Source organism: Caretta caretta, chromosome 2 (assembly GCF_965140235.1).
Source record: "Caretta caretta isolate rCarCar2 chromosome 2, rCarCar1.hap1, whole genome shotgun sequence".
NCBI classification, from domain to species: domain Eukaryota; kingdom Metazoa; phylum Chordata; order Testudines; family Cheloniidae; genus Caretta; species Caretta caretta.
The window spans coordinates 267,228,824-267,247,745 of NC_134207.1; the positions used below are offsets into that span (position 1 = coordinate 267,228,824).

An 18,922-nucleotide genomic window follows, 5' to 3' on the forward strand; every position below is an offset into this window, starting at 1 on the left:
TTGCATTTAGTCAAATCACACACTGAGATGAAAGGGAAATCACTGCCTGCCAAAAATACAGGAGGTAAAATAAATGACCACTTATCTATGTTTAATCTGCCTGTGAAACTTTCAAGGGCACAGACACAATAGGAACTGCGGCGAAATCATTCATAAAAACAAGGGTGGTGAAGTTTAACACACCCTCTCTCTCTTTTGCCTCTCTACTCCAGGTGTTCACCACTGGCTTCCATCTTTGCCAGTCTCTTAGTTTCCTCCCATATCATTTTGAGAACTTTCAGTTCTGTTTCTGTTGTGCATTTCCTTGGTCTACCTTGTTGCATCTTGACCTGTGGGTTCCAGTCCAATGCCTGTCTTATGTTATTTGGGTCTTTCCTTCATGTATGTCCAAGCCATCTCTATTTTTGTTCTGTAATTTGTGATTTTTTTTCTGGTTGTCTGATATTGAAGAATTGTCTAAAAACTGTTTATGGAAGCCTGGAGTTTAGGTAGTAAGGTCTTAATAAGAGAGGGTTACTCACCTTGTGCACTAACTGAGGTTCTTCAACATGTGTTTCCCCAGGGGTGCTCCACAGTAGTTCCTCCTGTGCTGTATCTACAGTGGAGCACCTGTGGAGACATCACTCGAAGAAGAAGAGAGGGTTACTCAACTGGTGTGGTAACTGAGTTTTTCTGAGATGTCCCCCCCATGGGAGTCCACTGTAGGTAAAGCAGAGAAGGAACTACAGTGGAGCACCCATGGGGACATCACTCGAAGAAGTCATCTCCAAGTTTCAGTGCCACAGAGTAAGACTAATGTTACAATAGCATTCAAGACTCTAAGTTTAGTTTGGTGGACAAGATTTCTGTTTCTTCAGCTTTAGAGTTACAAAAGGCATGGCTGGCTTTCACTGTTCTGGCTTTAATGTTTTCACTGGTTCCATCTGTGGTACTTATAGTGTTGCCAAGACATGTGAAACATCAGACCTCTTCTACATCAGTCCCAGGGACTGTGTCTTGACATGGCTGAAAGGCTTGAGTCTGCCCATAATCCTGAGAGCTATCTTGATGGGAGCATAACTCCTGATAGGGCCACTCATGCCAGACAGGTCGATGAATAGGACCAGACTAAAGGGAGTCCATTGGCCTTCCTGGCAGAGGGTTAGGAGTGGGCTCACAACCTGCTCCTGTTTTTTTTTTTTAAAGTCTTTATGGAAACCTACACTATTGTTCAATAAACTCAATCCAACTTGACTCAACAGACCCAGAAGAGAGATTATGAAAAGTGGCCAAACCCACAAGGAAGCTACTCCACTGATGAAGTTCAATACCAATTCATTTGTAATTGTAACAACCACAGTAAGTCAGACTAGAATTTCCTGAATACTTTTTTTTGGGGGTTGGGGTTGGGGTGGGGGAGTTACAGACATGATAAAACTCAGAACTGTGCGCTTCTGTGGTCAGAGCAAAGGCTCCTGGGTCTTAGTCCTGACTGTGTTTAATCTTGGGGAGGTGAGTCTCTTACCTGCAAAACATAGATAATGCCATACACTTGGCTTGACATATGGCTAGGAGACTTCATCACATCCAGGCAGACAGCTACCTGGCCTCTGTTATACATACCTTTGTCACCTCCCTGTCTGGACAGCAGCAATGCAATATACTTGGGCAACAAACCTTCAGCTCTTAGTTAACTCCAACTAATACAAAATGCTGAAGTGCATCTCCTCAGCAACACAGGCTAACAAGAGCACATCAGACCTGTCCTCTGCTCTCTAAATTGGCTTCCCTTAGAATATCGTATTAAGTTCAGGGACTTGGTTGTTATCCTCAAGGCACTCAATGGCCTGGGCATAGCAGAAAGATCACCCAACCCTCTCAGAGGACAACAAGATAGACAATTCCACTCCACAGGCACAATGGAACTTTTTACAACAAGGGCAAAGATTGTGCAGAAGACAGAGCTTTCCCAGAGCTGGTCTGAAACCGCAGAACAAGGTCCAACAGGAACTAAGGGCCATCACAAATCTCCGCACCTATCACTCCAAGTGCAAGCTGAACTTTTTCGACCTGCCTTCTCTAACACACACAGCACTAAAAACACACAAAAACCCCCACCACAACCATACCAAAGCAACACACTGTAGTGCACACAAAATTTTCCTGTGTGAAGTGGAAAAGTGAAAGAACAAACCACTGCTGGAAGGGACTTAGATAGAACAGTAATGAGGGAAGGATCAGAATCTGTATAAAACAGAACAAAACAGAATGGAGATTTGCTTAATCTTTGGTGTAGTGCTTTGAGATCCTTAAATGGAAGCCATTACAGAAGGACAAAGTACTATAACTCCTCCCAGGAAACTCAACATTCACCATCATCATTCAAACTGAAATCTCCAATTAAAGTTACCGTGCACTTTATTAATTAAAACATTTGTGAAGGTTAATATAAATGGGCAAAGGCTGTACCCGGCTGCAAGGTATGTAAACATCACTGTGGAGTAATATATAGGGCTGTGCCCAGTCAACTGGTTAGTGATCAAATCTAGTAGTTCTTTACCTTCTTGGGTTCATGACCTCAACTTTCTTGGATTCCACCACAATAAGTCTTTATAAAACGAATCTTTTGCAGACAAAAATTGATTGTGGTGTTTGGGTCATCTGAAGATACAGTAGGAGGTTCTGGGGGCTAGATGAGGTGTTCTCTGCTAGAAGTGAGGCAGATGTTGAGCAGGAGGGCTTGACACAAGAATGCTGGGGGTTGCTGGTGCTGGGTGGTGCTCTTTTCTCCCTCCTCCCCACACTCAACTAACACTCAGATATGATGTCTCACTGCTCCAAAAACCTGAAACTCAGAGGTGTGTGGGCAGGGACTGACAGGGAGGAGAAAGTATAGGGCTGTTACTGGATATGGGGACAGCAATGTGTGGAGCAGAGCAAGAGAGGCCCTGAGGAATGTATGCAAAGGTTAACTTTTGTACTGCTTACAAGATAGCACAAACATATGAGTGTTGGTTTGGGAAACTGCTTTTGTCTGGACATCTTGCATCTGTCCAGAGTGGAGCTGGCTGTACCTTTAAGATTCTAGCATTCAAGTGGCTCTTTGTACAAGCAATTAGAACTTAATCCTGCCCATGGTGCATCTGGGCAACATCAATGTGCATCTTGCAAAGTATGTGTGCAAACAAAACTGGTTTAAAAACATGGTTTAAAAACCATGAAATTCAGGAAGACAAGGCTGATTATTAAGGGCTTGATTCTGCTCGTAAAGGTAACAGTGAACAAAAATCCCTAAGATGAGGGCTCCCAGTGCATTTGGAAGAGGAATTCTGGATGTCCTTGACTCACGGCATCTATCATGTTAACCATTTAATCTGATCCATGTAAACTCTATAATTGTCTACAATGGCTCTACATATCGATGTAAAGGAATCTGGTTGTCAGCTTTGAATACAGCAAACCACAAAGATTATTACAGGTCAGAATTCTAGACTAACAGCAGCTCTCACAGTCTATTCCAATCCCATTTCCCACATGACACTGAAATATATCAATATGAAAAACACAATTTTCAAAAGACTAGTGGAGCTATAATTAGACTACATCAATTAATGAACCTAAATTACAGTGTATTCCTAAATAGATAATTTAGTTTTCAAGTGTGACATATTTAGGTGTAATACTTCAGTTCTAGTCATGCAATGACAGCTAGCTTTTTCAGTAGGCGTATGCCATGCAGATGTACTTTAGCTTATTAAAAACACCACTGCAAGTGCAACCTTGGTAGATTCTTCCTCTGTGTCCTCCATTGCAAAGCTGTTTTGAGGTGGAAGGCCATGCAGATTGTCGAGTGACCCAGTTAACTCTTGTTGTGAAGCTCCCCCAGGGAGAACCGTCTGCTGTTGTCCTAATTTATTCCATTAATCACAGCCCAATACAAATCGCATTAACTGTAACAGGCCAGTATTAGTTATAGAACCCAGTCTACAAGAATCATATTATGGTTGTCTGTTTTCCACATCCCCTTATTAAATGGCAAAGGCCACAAAACCTGTATTTGCAACTAGTGGGTATCCTTTTGAGAAAAGGGCAACTGACAGGCCAGCGTCACATACTAATGATGTACAACTAAGGAATTGCATGGCTCAGGCCCCAGAGAAGTCCACTCCTGTAGTCTCAAATCCTGCTGGGCAAGACTTACTAGCAAATTGTAACACTCCAGATAAAATAGGTTTAAGTCCAGTGATTATTTTAATATAACCACTAATTTAAGCTCGATCCAAGCTAGAAAATACCTAGATTTGTTTTACCTGAGACTCAGATAAGAAAAATAAAACTATTCCCCCTTTAATGGATTTAGAGGGCTATAACTCCTCCTGTCAATTCCACATGACAAAACAATGCGACACAGAGAGGGAGAAGGAGATATTCCAGATGCCATGATGTTTATTTTTCAGCATGTATTTGTCACGTCATTTCAGAGTTCTATGCTCCTCCAAGTCAGCTCTGCCTTGCTCCACCATGTGGAACTGACAAGAGGTGACAGAGCACTATGGAATAGCTTGCTAATTTCAGTTTGATTATTATTAAAAAAAAAAAAAAAAGTCGACAAGTCTAATGTGAAATTTAGGGGGTATTCTGCAGTATTTTTAGCTTAAACTAAACACTGTCCAATTTAAATCTACATACTTTTTAAAAATAAGCAACATACATGGTACACATATACCTACTTCAGCTACGGAATGAGACTTAGAGAGGTAGGTGTTGAGTGTGTTATTGTGCTCCCAGTTCCTATGAACCCACCTCAAAAAACCACCACACAATTCTGTACTCTCTTCTCAGGTCTGGAGTAACGGGGGATATTGCAGGTAAGGCCTGAGGTGTTCTGGCAGAGCTCGAGACAAAGCTTGCACACTACCCAGATTACACTATGCTTTATCTGGTACAAGACATGCTTCATTAGCACAAACCCTAAATTCACTCACAAATTATTCGTGGTAGGATGAACAAGACACTAGCCAACCAATGCTGAACAGAGATTTTGAGATATTAAAAATTTACTGACAAACATTAACAGTGCTGCCAGATCTTTACTGAGTGTTTAAAGATGAAAATCTTTTTGCATTTTAGTAGGTATATAGCAGAGTCCCTGTGGGCACACTGCAGTAAAGCAAATGGAAGAAATAAGAGCAGCTATGCTGCAGGGCTTAAGGAACTAAATCAAAAACTAAGTTATACAATTTACATTCTCTATTTAAGAATGGGATTTAAATAGAAGTTAGTTTTTAGTGGAAAGGGGATTCAAACAGGGATTTTCCATGTATTCTAGGACGTTGAAACAGCCCCATAGCTTCTACACATTTGGGCTATAGACGACAATTTGTGTAGCATGAATAATCATAGCCTAAAATATTAGCTTTATATGCCAGAGTATCTACTGAAGTAACTCAATAAGCAAGAGCATTCGCCGCACATTAGAAACTCAGCTCAACTGTGACAGTTACAACTACATTAGAGTTTTCAAAAAACTAAGAATGGCCCAAACTATGCAACACGAAAGCACCACTAGCCAATACACATTGTCCATGTGCAGTTCAGGTCTAATGAAACAATGTTTTCTCATCATTACTGTTGTCCAACACCGTACCCAGAACACAATCAGGCAGGAAGTCATGAAAACAGAGTGGAGATGAAGAAAAAACATTATGTAATTATTCTTTTTTTTTTTTTTTCCAGCAGGAGTATTCTGTACTTACATTTTGATAAAACCATACAATCCAGTTGGTTTTATCCTAACTTCCATAGAGATGGAAGGCATTATGTCTCATCTGGTGTGAACCAACCTTACTACACCAGTGGGGTTAATGCAGAATTGTTCCCTCTGGAATATTTAATTGCTTTGCTTAGTCGGCTTTTATCTCTCCCAAGTGATGGGGTTTTCACTTTGAGTTTTCTAAATAGGAACATAAGAAGTGCCATTCTGGATCTGAACCAAAGCCCATCTTGTCCAGTATCAAAGGCTTCAGAGGTAGGTGCGAGAACTCTGCAGTAGGCAGATGTGGGATAATCTGCCCCCCCAGACTAGGTTTCATCCCAACTACTGATAGACATTGGCTTAAGCCCTGAAACGTGCAATTTAATATTCCTTCCTAAATGGTTATAATTTATTATGACAACTCTGGATAGTCTAATTACCTATATAATCCCTTCTGAACCTTGCTAAGCTCTTGGACTCAACAACTTCCTGTGGCAATGAGTTACAGTCTCACTATGTGTTGTGTGAAAAGGAATTTCTTTATTGGTTCTCAATTTCCCATCTTTTAATTTCACTCAGAGTCCTCTTGTTCTTGTGTTATGAGAATGGGAGAACAGAAGCTCCCAATCTATCTTTTGTAAACCATCCATTACTTTATACACTTATCCGGTCTCCTTTTATTTTTTACAATTGTGTATATCAGTTACTGTGTCAATAAGAGTATTGTTCGGTCTAACACACACCTAACAACAACTACCAAAGAGTCATGTCAACTACCTGTTACTTACACTTTTATATAAATGTTTAAGATTTTTCCATCAGGAAAAACTGAAAACTTTCTATATTGAAATGTTAGCAATAGAAATAAATGGGCAACATTTACAATGTAGTCCAAGTTCCCTGCAGGAAAGCTGTATATTATAAAAAGGTTTATATTCAAAAGACCCTAAATGCTATTAAACACTAACTTCTAATTTTGCTAAAGACAAATGTGTCCTACCTTTAGCTTCAACATTTCTGGAATTGTTAACACAAAACTGATTTATGATAAGCTATATGCAAGACTTATTGCTGACAATTTGTTCTATATTTGTCTAGGTCTCTTTCTGACCTAAAAGGGACAGAAGAAGTGAGGGTGGGGCCAAAGAAGAGAGAGATAGTATACTAAAGACCAAAAGATTCAGGTTTTTACTATATTCTATATAGAAAATATATATGCTTGTTTCTCTCTGATAAAAAGTACTAAAGATAAACCTGATTTGCAAAAATTTCTGCATTAAAGACTTATGACCTACCAAGCTTCTCTGGCTCATCTGGACCTGTTCCAGCAATGCAGCTGCTCTCTAGTCCATATGTTGGATCCACCTTCCCAGAGGTTCTTGCTGCCTCCTGCACTTTCTTGACATGGGCTTCAACTAGTTCCAGTGGTACCTCCTCTCGGACCCGAGAAAATTCCTCTGTTAAAGAATTAAAGAGAAAATATTATGGTGTCTGCACGTCACATGTCAAAAATAATCAGTTTTCACAGACCCACATATAAATAAATACAATGACAAAGTGAATTTTCAATATGTTCTGAAGTTCTGCCTCACTTATAACATAAGGAAGCTCATTTACTCCCTTAAATGTGGTAGTTAGCAGTACTTAAGAGTTAACAGTTAAGGTACAGTTAATTGGGGATTGGTCCTGCTTTGAGCAGGGGTTTGGACTAGATGACCTCCTGAGGTCCCTTCCAACCCTGATATTCTATGATTATGTGTGATTCTATGAACATTTCTTCCAAACTATACAAATACAAACTAGCACATTTATTCTATCTACAGAAAATAAGATAACCGGTTACTGAGCATGCAGGAACTATTCTATCCAATCACGATTGTGTAACAACCAGGAAAGCAACAAGTTGAAATTAATAGAACCAATATTGACATATTTTTTGTTCAAGATTCCAAATAAGAGATTTAAACACTGTAGCAGTATTTGTTAATGTAATGTACACTTAAACAAAATGATGATAAAAAGTAATAATGGGCACTTATACAGTGCTTTACAAACCAATTAATAGTTCAGAGTCATAGAAGTGTAGGACTGGAGAGGACCTCAATACGTCATCTAGTCTAGCATTAGTAAAATGCAAAACAGACAATAACCATACTGGTAACTCCTCCCTGAGTAATTTTATAGATATTTGCTTCTGTTTTCAACTTATGTTAGCTGCATTCTGAAGGAACACCAAAGATAGCAGCTGATCTTTCTAAAGCTCAAGAGGAAGCCAGCAACCAAGCACAAAGTTACACCATGTTAGACAAAATCATAAGGAAAGAGAGCCATGGTGACCCCATACCTAAAGCAGCTTTAGCTGCAGCTGATGCCACCCGAGGATCCACCACAGATGCCAAAAAAGCAACAGTGCTCATCACTGGGTTTCCAGACTGGCTGAAAGGTACAGGTTGGTAAGCCAATGGGCCTAAGGATGCATCAGAGTTCTCCAGATAAGGGTCCTCTATGGGAAGTCTCAGAAAGTGGAGAATGCATTCATCCTGGGTGCGACTCCCAACATGCTCAGAGACTTTATTCCAGTCATCTTTGTACATCTCCAGAGCCTGCAACAGAGGAAGAGTAAGAATTGTTTTGCAAATAATGCTACGTATACACAAGTTTTTTTGTTCTCACCGCCATTCAGTCTGGTGACAAACAGAACAGTGAATAAAGAAAGGGGAACTATGTGAAAGGGAGTATATAAACATTGATTTTTCATAAACACTTGTTTAGACAGTGGAAGGCCTCTCACTTAAACACTAAGTTGAATTTGTGGGCTATGAGAACCGGTAAACAGTATAATACTCGTCATTTATTCTGTGCTCCAAACACACAAGTATGATTCTCTGTTTGCTAATTACCATCCCAAAAACTTGGAAGACTTTAAAAAACAATTGTTTAATTTGTGAGTCAACATAACCTATTATGAGACTATTTACACACCAACATTTACAATAGACTACAGCGAAGGGGAGTGAAAGAAATGGAAGTTATTGTTAATATTTCTGAAGAAGAATCCTATCTCACATTAAAGGGACATCATAAACTTGAAACCTTGTTAATTAAAACAAAATTAAATAGTTTCATGTACTCCTACCAATTTTTGTTTTGACAAGTCTTATTTTCTTAACTTTAAAAGTGTTTCCCTTTCCTTGTTGCTGTGTGAAAGACTAACACAAACAGGGGAAACTGATCGACTATATCCGAGAATAGAGAGTGTTGCTTACACCAAACATATTCGTTTCATGGTTCCCTTTTCCCTCCATGAGGTTTCTCCTCATGTTCTCTCTCGTCATATACTAAAATTATAAGCCATTTGGGGTAGGGTCTATCTTATTTCATGTGTGTGCAGTGCCAGCACAATGGGGCCTGGCTACTACTAATTGGTGCTACTACAATGTAAACAATTGACTGTACACAAAGTGCTGTCAGCTGCACAAAGCAAAACATGAAAATATGAGGAAATGTTTTTTTGCCCCATAATCTTAGTTACAATCTACTAAAAAAGGTAGGTAAAAGTTTTCAAACAGGAGTTTGATTTTTAAATTGATAGCATCCTTGTAAGTTTTCAGAGTAACAAACCACTGTAAATGCAAATAATTTTGGCAGCATAGAGAAGGATACCAGTGATACAACCATGAAATGAGCAATACAGAGAAGTCTAATTTTTCTCAACAGCCTAGAAATAAGACTACAGAAGCATTCTTGATCACTGGCAACTAGACAGAATCCATGAGTTGTAAGGTGAGGATCTTGGTGTAGCAGAAGCAACAGACTGTCAATGTGGCTATATTTACAGGTTTCAGAGTAACAGCCGTGTTAGTCTATATTCGCAAAAAGAAAAGGAGTACTTGTGGCACCTTAGAGACTAAGGTGCCACAAGTACTCCTTTTCTTTTTGCTATATTTACAGAGCACCATCTATTAGACTATAAACGGTAAGGAAAATCCCGTGGTCAGGAGGGAAGTATTAGACTGTAGTGCAGAGAGATTATTAGATCCCTTAACTAACCTTTCATAAAAGCAGAGGTATTTGAACCACATTAAATAAGACTACTTTGTGGACAAGATCTCCTGCATCTGAAGTGATTTATCGGAATCCCAAGTGATGGGGACTAGACACTGGACCACTGACAAACCAACTTTCCCAGATCTTGGTCCAGTTATACAACAGCAAGTCCTTGAAGAAGTGGAGGAAATTCAAATGATGACATGCGATTCGGATTCCCGCCAGTTGGGGATAGCCAAAAAGGCAAAAAGTTCCTCGGGCAAAATGAAATTGCCTTCCTTTACAGAAAAGTCAGCTATCTACCTTAAAACATTCTGTGATCTGATCAGTACCTAAGATGTTGATCACTGTCACCAAATTTAGAGAAGCCGGGGAACAGCCCTCTCCCAACTACACCTGCCTTTGCCAATATCCAACACTCTTCCCAATTTGTTTAACCCATAAGAATGGCCACACTGGGTCAGACCAAAGGTCCAACCCCAGGATATGGTATAAAAACAGTACTTGCTGCTCGGATGGAAAATTTCCTCCTGGCCACCACATGCACAAAAACAAAATCCAAGATTCCTGGGTCAAAATCTAAGATTCCTGGGTCATCTCTCATCAGCTTTCAACACAGCTGATTATGAGATGCTGCTGGACCACCTTAACTTTGCAGTGGTGAGCGCTAATGTTATGAGTTTGTACAGATCCTTCCTCTGAGTGATCTCACTGATCCCTCACTTTCATATCTAGAACCCTTAACAGTGGAGTACTACAAGACTGTCCTCTATTCCATTACATTGAATGCATATTTAAAATCACTAAGGAAGGCCGTGAGAAAGTACAGCCTCACTTATCAACCGCATACAGATGTCACCCAGCTCTACCTATTCTCCTCCCAGAATGTCCCAGTCCCTAAATAGTGGGTCAGCATCTGAATGAAAATCTGAATGAAAAAATCTGAATGAAAATCTAAGATTCCTGGGTCATCTCTCATCAGCTTTCAACACAGCTGATTATGAGATGCTGCTGGACCACCTTAACTTTGCAGTGGTGAGCGCTAATGTTATGAGTTTGTACAGATCCTTCCTCTGAGTGATCTCACTGATCCCTCACTTTCATATCTAGAACCCTTAACAGTGGAGTACTACAAGACTGTCCTCTATTCCATTACATTGAATGCATATTTAAAATCACTAAGGAAGGCCGTGAGAAAGTACAGCCTCACTTATCAACCGCATACAGATGTCACCCAGCTCTACCTATTCTCCTCCCAGAATGTCCCAGTCCCTAAATAGTGGGTCAGCATCTGAATGAAAATCACCGGGAGAAGATAAACCTAGACATGATGGAAACAATGCTAGTGGAAGACAGAAGTATTCTGAAGATCCAATCAAATTTGTCACCAATCTGAAATGAGGGATCTGTCTTTCATTCATCAAAATAGTTTGCAGCCTATGGATACTCCTAATTCTTTCTTTCACTGCTACTAGATTCACAAATAGTGGTATCTACCATAGAATCATAGGATATTAGGGTTGGAAGAGACCTCAGGAGGTCATCTAGTCCAATCCCCTGCTCAAAGCAGGACCAACACCAAATAAATCATCCCAGCCAAGGCTTTGTCAAGCTTGGCCTTAAAAACCTCTAAGGATGGAGATTCCACTACCTCCCTAGGTAACCCATTCCAGTGCTTCACCACCCTCCTAGTGAAATAGTGTTTCCTAATATCCAACCTAGACCTCCCCCACTGCAACCTGAGACCATTGCTTCTTGTTCTGTCATCTTCCACCACTGAGAACAGCGAAGCTCCATCCTCTTTGGAACCCCCCTTCAGGTAGTTAAAGGCTGCTATCAAATCCCGCCTCACTCTTCTCTTCTGCAGACTAAATAACCCCAGTTCCCTCAGCCTCTCCTTGTAAGTCATGTGCCCCAGCCCCCTGATCATTTTCGTTGCCCTCCACTGGACTCTCCAATTTGTCCACATCTTCTGTAGTGGGGGGACCAAAACTGGCACAATACTCCAGGTGTGGTCTCACCAGTGCCAAACAGAGGTGAATAATCACTTCCCTCAATCTGCTAGCAATGCTCCTACTAATACAGCCCAATATGCCATTGGCTTTCTTGGCAACGAGAGCAAACTGCTGACTCATATCCAGCTTCTCGTCCACTGTAATCCCCAGGTCCTTTTCTGCTGCTTAGCCAGTCAGTTCCCAGCCTGTAACGGTGCATGCGATTCTTCTTTCCCAAGTGCAGGACTCTGCACTTGTCCTTGTTGAACCTCATCAGATTTCTTTTGGCCCAATCCTCCAATTTGTCTAGGTCACTCTGGACCCTATCCCTACCCTCCAACGTATCTACCTCTCCCCACAGCTTAGTGTCATCTGTGAATTTGCTGAGGGTGCAATTCATCCCATCATACAGATCACTGATAAAGATGTTGAACAAAACCAGTCCCAGGACCAGACCATCTTCTTCCATCTATAACAGGCCACAAGTCAACAATTTACCCAAATGGGTATCAATTTAGGCACAAAGAAAAGAAGTACTTGTGGCACCTTAGAGACTAACCAACTAAATAAATAAACTGGTTAGTCTCTAAGGTGCCACAAGTACTCCTTTCCTTTTTGCGAATACAGACTAACACGGCTGCTACTCTGAAACCTGTCATTAATTTAGGCACAGTATTCCAATCCTTTTGTAACCTTCACGATGGACTACTGAAATAAAACTGTACCTGGAAACAACTAGTGCCTTGAAAAAGCTTCAACTAGTTCTAAATGCAGTAACCTGTTTTCCAAACAGGTAGATGTGAGCCCTTCACCTGATCCTGTGGATATTGCACTCCTCAAGAACTTATCACAAGTTCTTATTTAAGGTTCTTGTTAGAGCCCTCAAACTGGGCTCAGACTACCTCAGCAGTGACCACTCTCTCTACATCCATGACTTCCCATAACAGCTGCATTACTCAAAAGACTGGATGTACCCATTACAAAGTTGAAAGTCTAGAGCAGGAGAAATCAGCAGCCTAGCGGCTTTTAAACTGCCTTCCACAAGACATTCAAACTACCAGAAATTTCCTCACCTTCATGACAGATTTTCTGGTTTACATTCCCCCCGGATACAAGATTTACACAACATTTCCGCACATGTAGGGAAAAGGAGAGACCCAAAAGGTAGATCAGCTTTAAATAGACTACTTGACTTACCGATTTCCACAAGGTACTTCGATAGCATGGGGATGGGTGCGTCAAATATTTAAATAGAATATTCTCTTGTGAGAGCTTCAAGACACCCAAGTGCAAAAAGTAAAGATATACTGGAAGTGTTAACAGAGGTGTCAAGGACTAAATGGACCAGAGACTGACCTATCACTTTCACCCTCTGAGACAGTTACTCCAATTTAGGACTAAGGGGACGGAAGCTTGTACAAGTGGTGAATATGCTGTAACTTGTCCTGTGAGTAAAGAGGACATCAGTCTCCAGGACTATAAATATAGCACATTTTACTAGCACTATACATATATGGTTTTAAATTCAAGAAGTCTAGAATGAATTGCTTTCCAGACTGGAGTCCTGCCCTCATAAGCCTGGAAGGAAGTGTTTTTGCAGCTGCAACAGCCTCAGCTGTAATTGTTTTCATCAAAGCCATGGTCATCTTCTGTCACAAGACACTTTGGGATGTCAAGAATGCTGAGAGTCAGCAAGGGAAAATACAAGATGAGGAGCACTTTGGAAGATGTGAAAAGAGACTAGCCAGATGGATAGCTGAGCTGAAAATTGAAATGTTATAGATTCGTTGTGCATTGACCAACTTGAAGAAATACACCCACACCAGGTGGCCTTAGGTCTTGCTTTGTATGATTATTTATAAGCGGTTTAGTTTTGCCTTGTTGAAACTTTTGAAACAGTTTCTCTTGCAGTTTAAAACTAGTGTAGTTCAGTGTAGTAAAGAGACCTCCAGAATGACCTCAGTCCACTGCTGAACCCTCCACCCAAAGTGTAGGAAGCAGGATTAGGTGGGCAAATGCCACACAAACAAAACTCCTATTTAATACTTCAGAGGAGAGCAAATGTTCTCTGTCACTATAACTTAAGAAGCCAGAAGGGGAAGGGCAATATGAATTTTGGAAATGTCCAAGACCATAAACTAGGCAATCAGTACCGAAAGCTAAGGTTCTTTTTAAAGATACCATGGAAAGGAAAAATACATCCAGGAAATCAGAGATTCTGTTTGGTCATCTGGTCCATACTACAGGCACCAATGCAGGGTTGTTCTTTATGGTATTGTTCTCCTGTGCTTTGTCCTGTCCAATTTTAAATGTGTCAAGCAATGGGACTTCTATTACTTTCCTTGGAAAACATTTCCACAGTTTAGAAGATCTCAGCATCAAGAAGAATTGCCTTATATTCAGGCTATAGATTTCTTTCCCTAATTTCATCTAATTACTGCTGGCCATACCCCCCCTTTATCACATTAGAAAGCTAGACTGGCTGTATTTTTGCATAATACGATTCAGTAATTTCTACTTCATTGCTTATTATCTTTCTAAAAGGTTTCAGAGGAGCAGCCGTGTTAGTCTGTATCCGCAAAAAGAAAAGGAGTACTAGTGGCACCTTAGAGACTAACAGATTTATTTGAGCATAAGCTTTCATGAGCGACAGCTCACTTCACCGGATTGAATGCATCCGATGAAGTGAGCTGTAGCTCATGAAAGCTTATGCTCAAATACATTTGTTAGTCTCTAAGGTGCCACAAGTACTCCTTTTCTTATTATTTTTCTGCTAAACTAATGTTTAACTTCCCACAACACTTGCCCTTATTATGAACTGCTGAAAATGCTCCTGCAGCAATGTAAGGCATACAGTGCTACACTGAGGTACAAGTGAAAAAATGGCAAATGAGGATGCTAGGAGAGAAGCAGATTTTTCTCCCTCCAGTCATTCAGTCTATAGATAGTAGGGCAATAATTATCTTGGATAAGACTACTTCTTTGGAACTTTACTGCACATATTTGCCCAAAGCTACCCTGAGGATTTAATTGGATGGAGTTGGCTTGTTATAGCAGGATCACTTAAGCTTGAAATGATATCCTCTCTTTAATGTTTTATTTATAGGCTAAAAACCAAAAAGACTGAACAAATAGCATGGGCTCAGGACTCATTCCTTGTTTCATAAGCATTTGCTGAATTTGGGAGTGATGCTTATTTGGATGATTCCACTGGGATATTTTCTTGCCATTTTTGGACACCATAAGAGTATTGCACCTTTTTACTATAAATCAGTGGATCACGGCTGGGTCACTATCCTTTCCAATCAGTTTTAACCAAGCAAACAACTTTATTTACTGCAGTGAGGTGTTGCAATGTTGGATTTGTAATCCAGATTTTGTTTTTGCTCACAAGTCATTCTATTATTTCTCTTCCATTCCAGTGGAGCTATAACATTCTGTACTTGTGAAGTTATTAACTAACACTAAGCAAATTGTCAATAGAATGTTGGTTGAAAGTTACTCCACCAGCATGTTTAACCCAAAGTAATAACTGTGCTGAATTATAATTAAACAAATTAACTATAGCATAAATTTTATATGTCAATGTTGATAAGGAAATATTTCTATTATTTATGATGAGGTATTAGAGTCTTATGTTTATACAGTATATGCCCAGTATCAACTGCTACTTAGCTATTCTTGCTCTGTAAACCCAGTTTATTATATTGTACTATATAAATAATTACCTGAGGCACAGGCCATGTTTATCTGTAACGTGAGCTACACGTAACATGAGATGCTGAATACACTTCCAGTTCTATGAAGACTGTCTTAGTAAATTTTGCTTATTCATATAGGTGTGGTGGATATTAAATTAAGAGTCAGAGTATGAAGTGCTGTTGAAATTAAGAGTCCATGGTTTTCCTTATGATCTCAGAACTTGGTAGTGGGGTTTCTGACAAGTGGTGACATGGCTAAAAAACCCAGACAAATCACCCAATAATACTCTGTTTGCATGGCAGAGTAGTAAAATTCTGGAAAATACAAAACTTCTATATTTGGCTAGTAGTACTAGTAAGGCAAGTTCAGAAAATGGTAGTCTTGGATTATTGTACTGATTAACTATCGTAAGATGGGAATAAATAAATAGGTTGAGCACCATTACACTAGACCAGGGGTGGTCAACCAGTGGCTCCGGAGCCACATGTGGCTCTTCAGACGTCAATATGCGGCTCCTTCTATAGGCACCGACTCCGGGGCTGGAGCTACAGGCGCCAACTTTACAATGTGCTGGGGTTGCTCACTGCTCAACCCCTGGCTCTGCCACAGGCCCTACCTCCACTCCACCCCTTCCCACCCCTCCCCTGAGCCTGCTGTGCCCTTGCTCCTCCCCCTTCCTCTCAGAGCCTCCTGCACGCCACAAAACAGCTGATCGGGAGGCGTGGGGAGGGAGGGGGAGGTGCTGATCAGCAGGGCTGCTGGTGGGTGGGAGGCACTGGGAACGGGAGAACGCTGATGGGGGGCTGCTGACGTATCACTGTGGCTCTTTGGCAATGTACACTGGTAAATTCTGGTTCCTTCTCAGCCTCAGGTTGGCCACCCCTGCACTAGAGACACACACAAGGATGATAATACCACAGAAATAGTTTCAAAACTGAAAGCGCCTCTAGGCCAAGACCATTGTACTTCTTGTTCTTCTCTGTTCCCTATAAAGACTTTCTCTGTTTTGCTCACTTTCCATTCCCCCCTCCAAATGGCAATCACTTAGTTGCTCTTGTGTTGCATTAACAAATAGTACAGCTGATGTGTCCATCTTCCTCTATTGCCAAGCACTGTTGGTTCTTCATGCAAGTCAGTTTTAAGAAGTGTAGTGGTAGGTTTTTTTTTTTTTTTTTTTTTTTAAAACGAGGCCCCTAAATTACATAATTGTAGTACACAAGGCTACAACTAGGAATAATGGAATGGTATTAAGGAAAGGAGAACCTTCTCTGTAGGCAGTGGAAAAGATTCCTAGGGGAAACAGTGGGAGCTCTATTACTGAAGACTTAAACCTAGACTGGACAAACCACTAGTAAATAAGAAAAATCCTGCCCTGAGTCACAGAAGAAAGCCTGGGACCCTCTTGTTTATTATATTTTTACATAGCACCTAGCACAGTGAGACTGTGGCTACGTGACTGGGGCTCATTAGCGCTATCACAATGGAAAGCATAACAGATGATCCAAGTGTTAATATGTGAGTCAACAGCTCCAGTTCCAGTCAGCTTTGGGACACAGACCTGATAGAGTTTGCAAAACAGAACATATTTTTGACTTTATTCATAAAGAGTCAACTTAACCCTGCCTTCCTGCAGTCATTTCCTTAAGCTTTTTCCAGAAGTCTAACAGAACACATTAAAGTACAGTTCTGTGGTCTAGAGCAGGGCTTCTCAGGACAAATTTTTTGGTGGCCTCAGAGTGCAGCCACCAACTCTCGCTGGCGGCTGCTCTCACACTTTTTCCTAAAATACTTAATTAACTTTAGGAAAAACAAATAAAGATGGACATGTACACATCCAAATCACTGTCATGTATTTATTGCTAGCTAGTAAGTCTGCTGTGAAAAGTGATATTAACAAACATACAAGTATCACTTTTCACAGCAGACTTACTCAGCCCTGGCAAGCCTGGGGACAAATTAAGCCTTGGATTGGGGGGTGGGGGTGGGTGGAAGAAGAGGGGGGCGGGGCCAGGGATGATGGGGGTAGGGCAGGGGGCTGGAGCCTGAAGCCCCATGGCCAGGGCCTGGGGTTGGAGCCTGGAGCCATGCGCAGGCAAAGCCTGGGGCTGGAACCCAAAGCCCCACAGCCAGAGCCTGCTGCCCTGCCACCCCAGGATTGAAACCCAAAGCTTGAGCCCTAATGCCCCTGGGAAGGTGAGGAACTCACCAGCTGCCTGATCCTCCAGGTGTCTCCAGAGCCCAACCCCTGGGCTGGTGGCCCCAGCAACCAACACCAAGACAGTGCATCCAGGAGCAACAGGGAGGGGGAGGGGCCACTACTTTATCACCTCCCCCCCAAGTCAACATCCAGGAGGCTGTGGCCACAAGAAAAGCCCCTGGTGGCCGCATGTAGCCACAGTGACCGCATTTGAGGAATGCTGGTCTTGAGTCTCAATACACGTTAACTGCACTATGGTTTTCTTATATAATTACATGACTAGGTGGCTTCCTCTTAACTTGCTTCCCCTATTAATAGTGATGAAGGTGAAAAGTTAGTCAATATGTAACAGAATCATCCGTATTCCAGGAACAGATACGCTTCAAAAAGGAATGTTAGCAGTTTCCTCTAACACCTTGTGGCATAGCTGGGGAGCTGTAAACATTATCAGAATTTCACAGCATTCACCTTACTTGCAAATATATACACAACACTCCAAGGGCATTTCTTTCATAGTGTAAAACCACGTTTTCAACTATCCGTTTGCCTCAAGACCTCACTGCATTGTAAGATACACTCAAGCACATAATAGGATTCTGGGGCTGCAGATACAGGAATCACATATTACTGGAAGTTAAAGCAAATTTTATATAAAGATATTCTTATGAATTCAGAAACGGCAGCACCACCATCCATAGTTCTAAATTGCATGGGATCTCTCAACTGTCTTATGCCATTTCACATAAGTGACTCTTTTTAAAAAGCTACACCCAATTTTAAACGCAATTATTTGAGGCAGTTAACAAGCATGTGGACAAGTGGGATCCAGTGAATATAGTGTACTTTCAGAAAGTGATTTTCAGAATGCCTTAGACAAGATGGAGCTAGGCTGTTCTCGGTGGTGGCAGATGACAGAACAAGGAGCAATGGTCTCAAGTGCCAGCGGGGGAGGCATAGGTTGGGTATTAGAAAAAACTGTTTCACAAGGAGGGTGGTGAAGCACTGGACTGGGTTACCTAGGGAGGTGGTGGAATCTCCATCCTTAGAGGTTTTTAAGGCCCGGCTTAACATAGCATTGGCTGGGATGTTTTAGTTGGGGTTGGTCCTGCTTTGAGCAGGTGGTTGGACTAGATGACCTCCTGAGGTCTCTTCCAATCCTAATCTTCTATGATTCTAAGATCCCTCACCAAAGGCTCTTATGCAAAGTAACCTGTCATGGGATAAGAGGGAAGGTCCTCTCATTGATCG

At 41.2% G+C, this 18,922-nt stretch overlaps 1 protein-coding gene across 1 annotated transcript in view; it reads right to left on the minus strand.

Annotated features, from left to right (window-relative positions):
- The window catches only part of SMARCC1 (SWI/SNF related BAF chromatin remodeling complex subunit C1), a 192,444-nt gene that overhangs the window by 79,637 nt on the left and 93,885 nt on the right, over positions 1-18,922 (minus strand). Inside the window, exons 20-21 of the mRNA XM_048837290.2 lie at positions 8,079-8,337; positions 7,030-7,191 (exon numbers count right to left, since the gene is read on the minus strand). Of these exons, the coding sequence (XP_048693247.2) occupies positions 7,030-7,191; positions 8,079-8,337 (421 nt within the window). The remainder of the gene's footprint in view (positions 1-7,029; positions 7,192-8,078; positions 8,338-18,922) is intronic.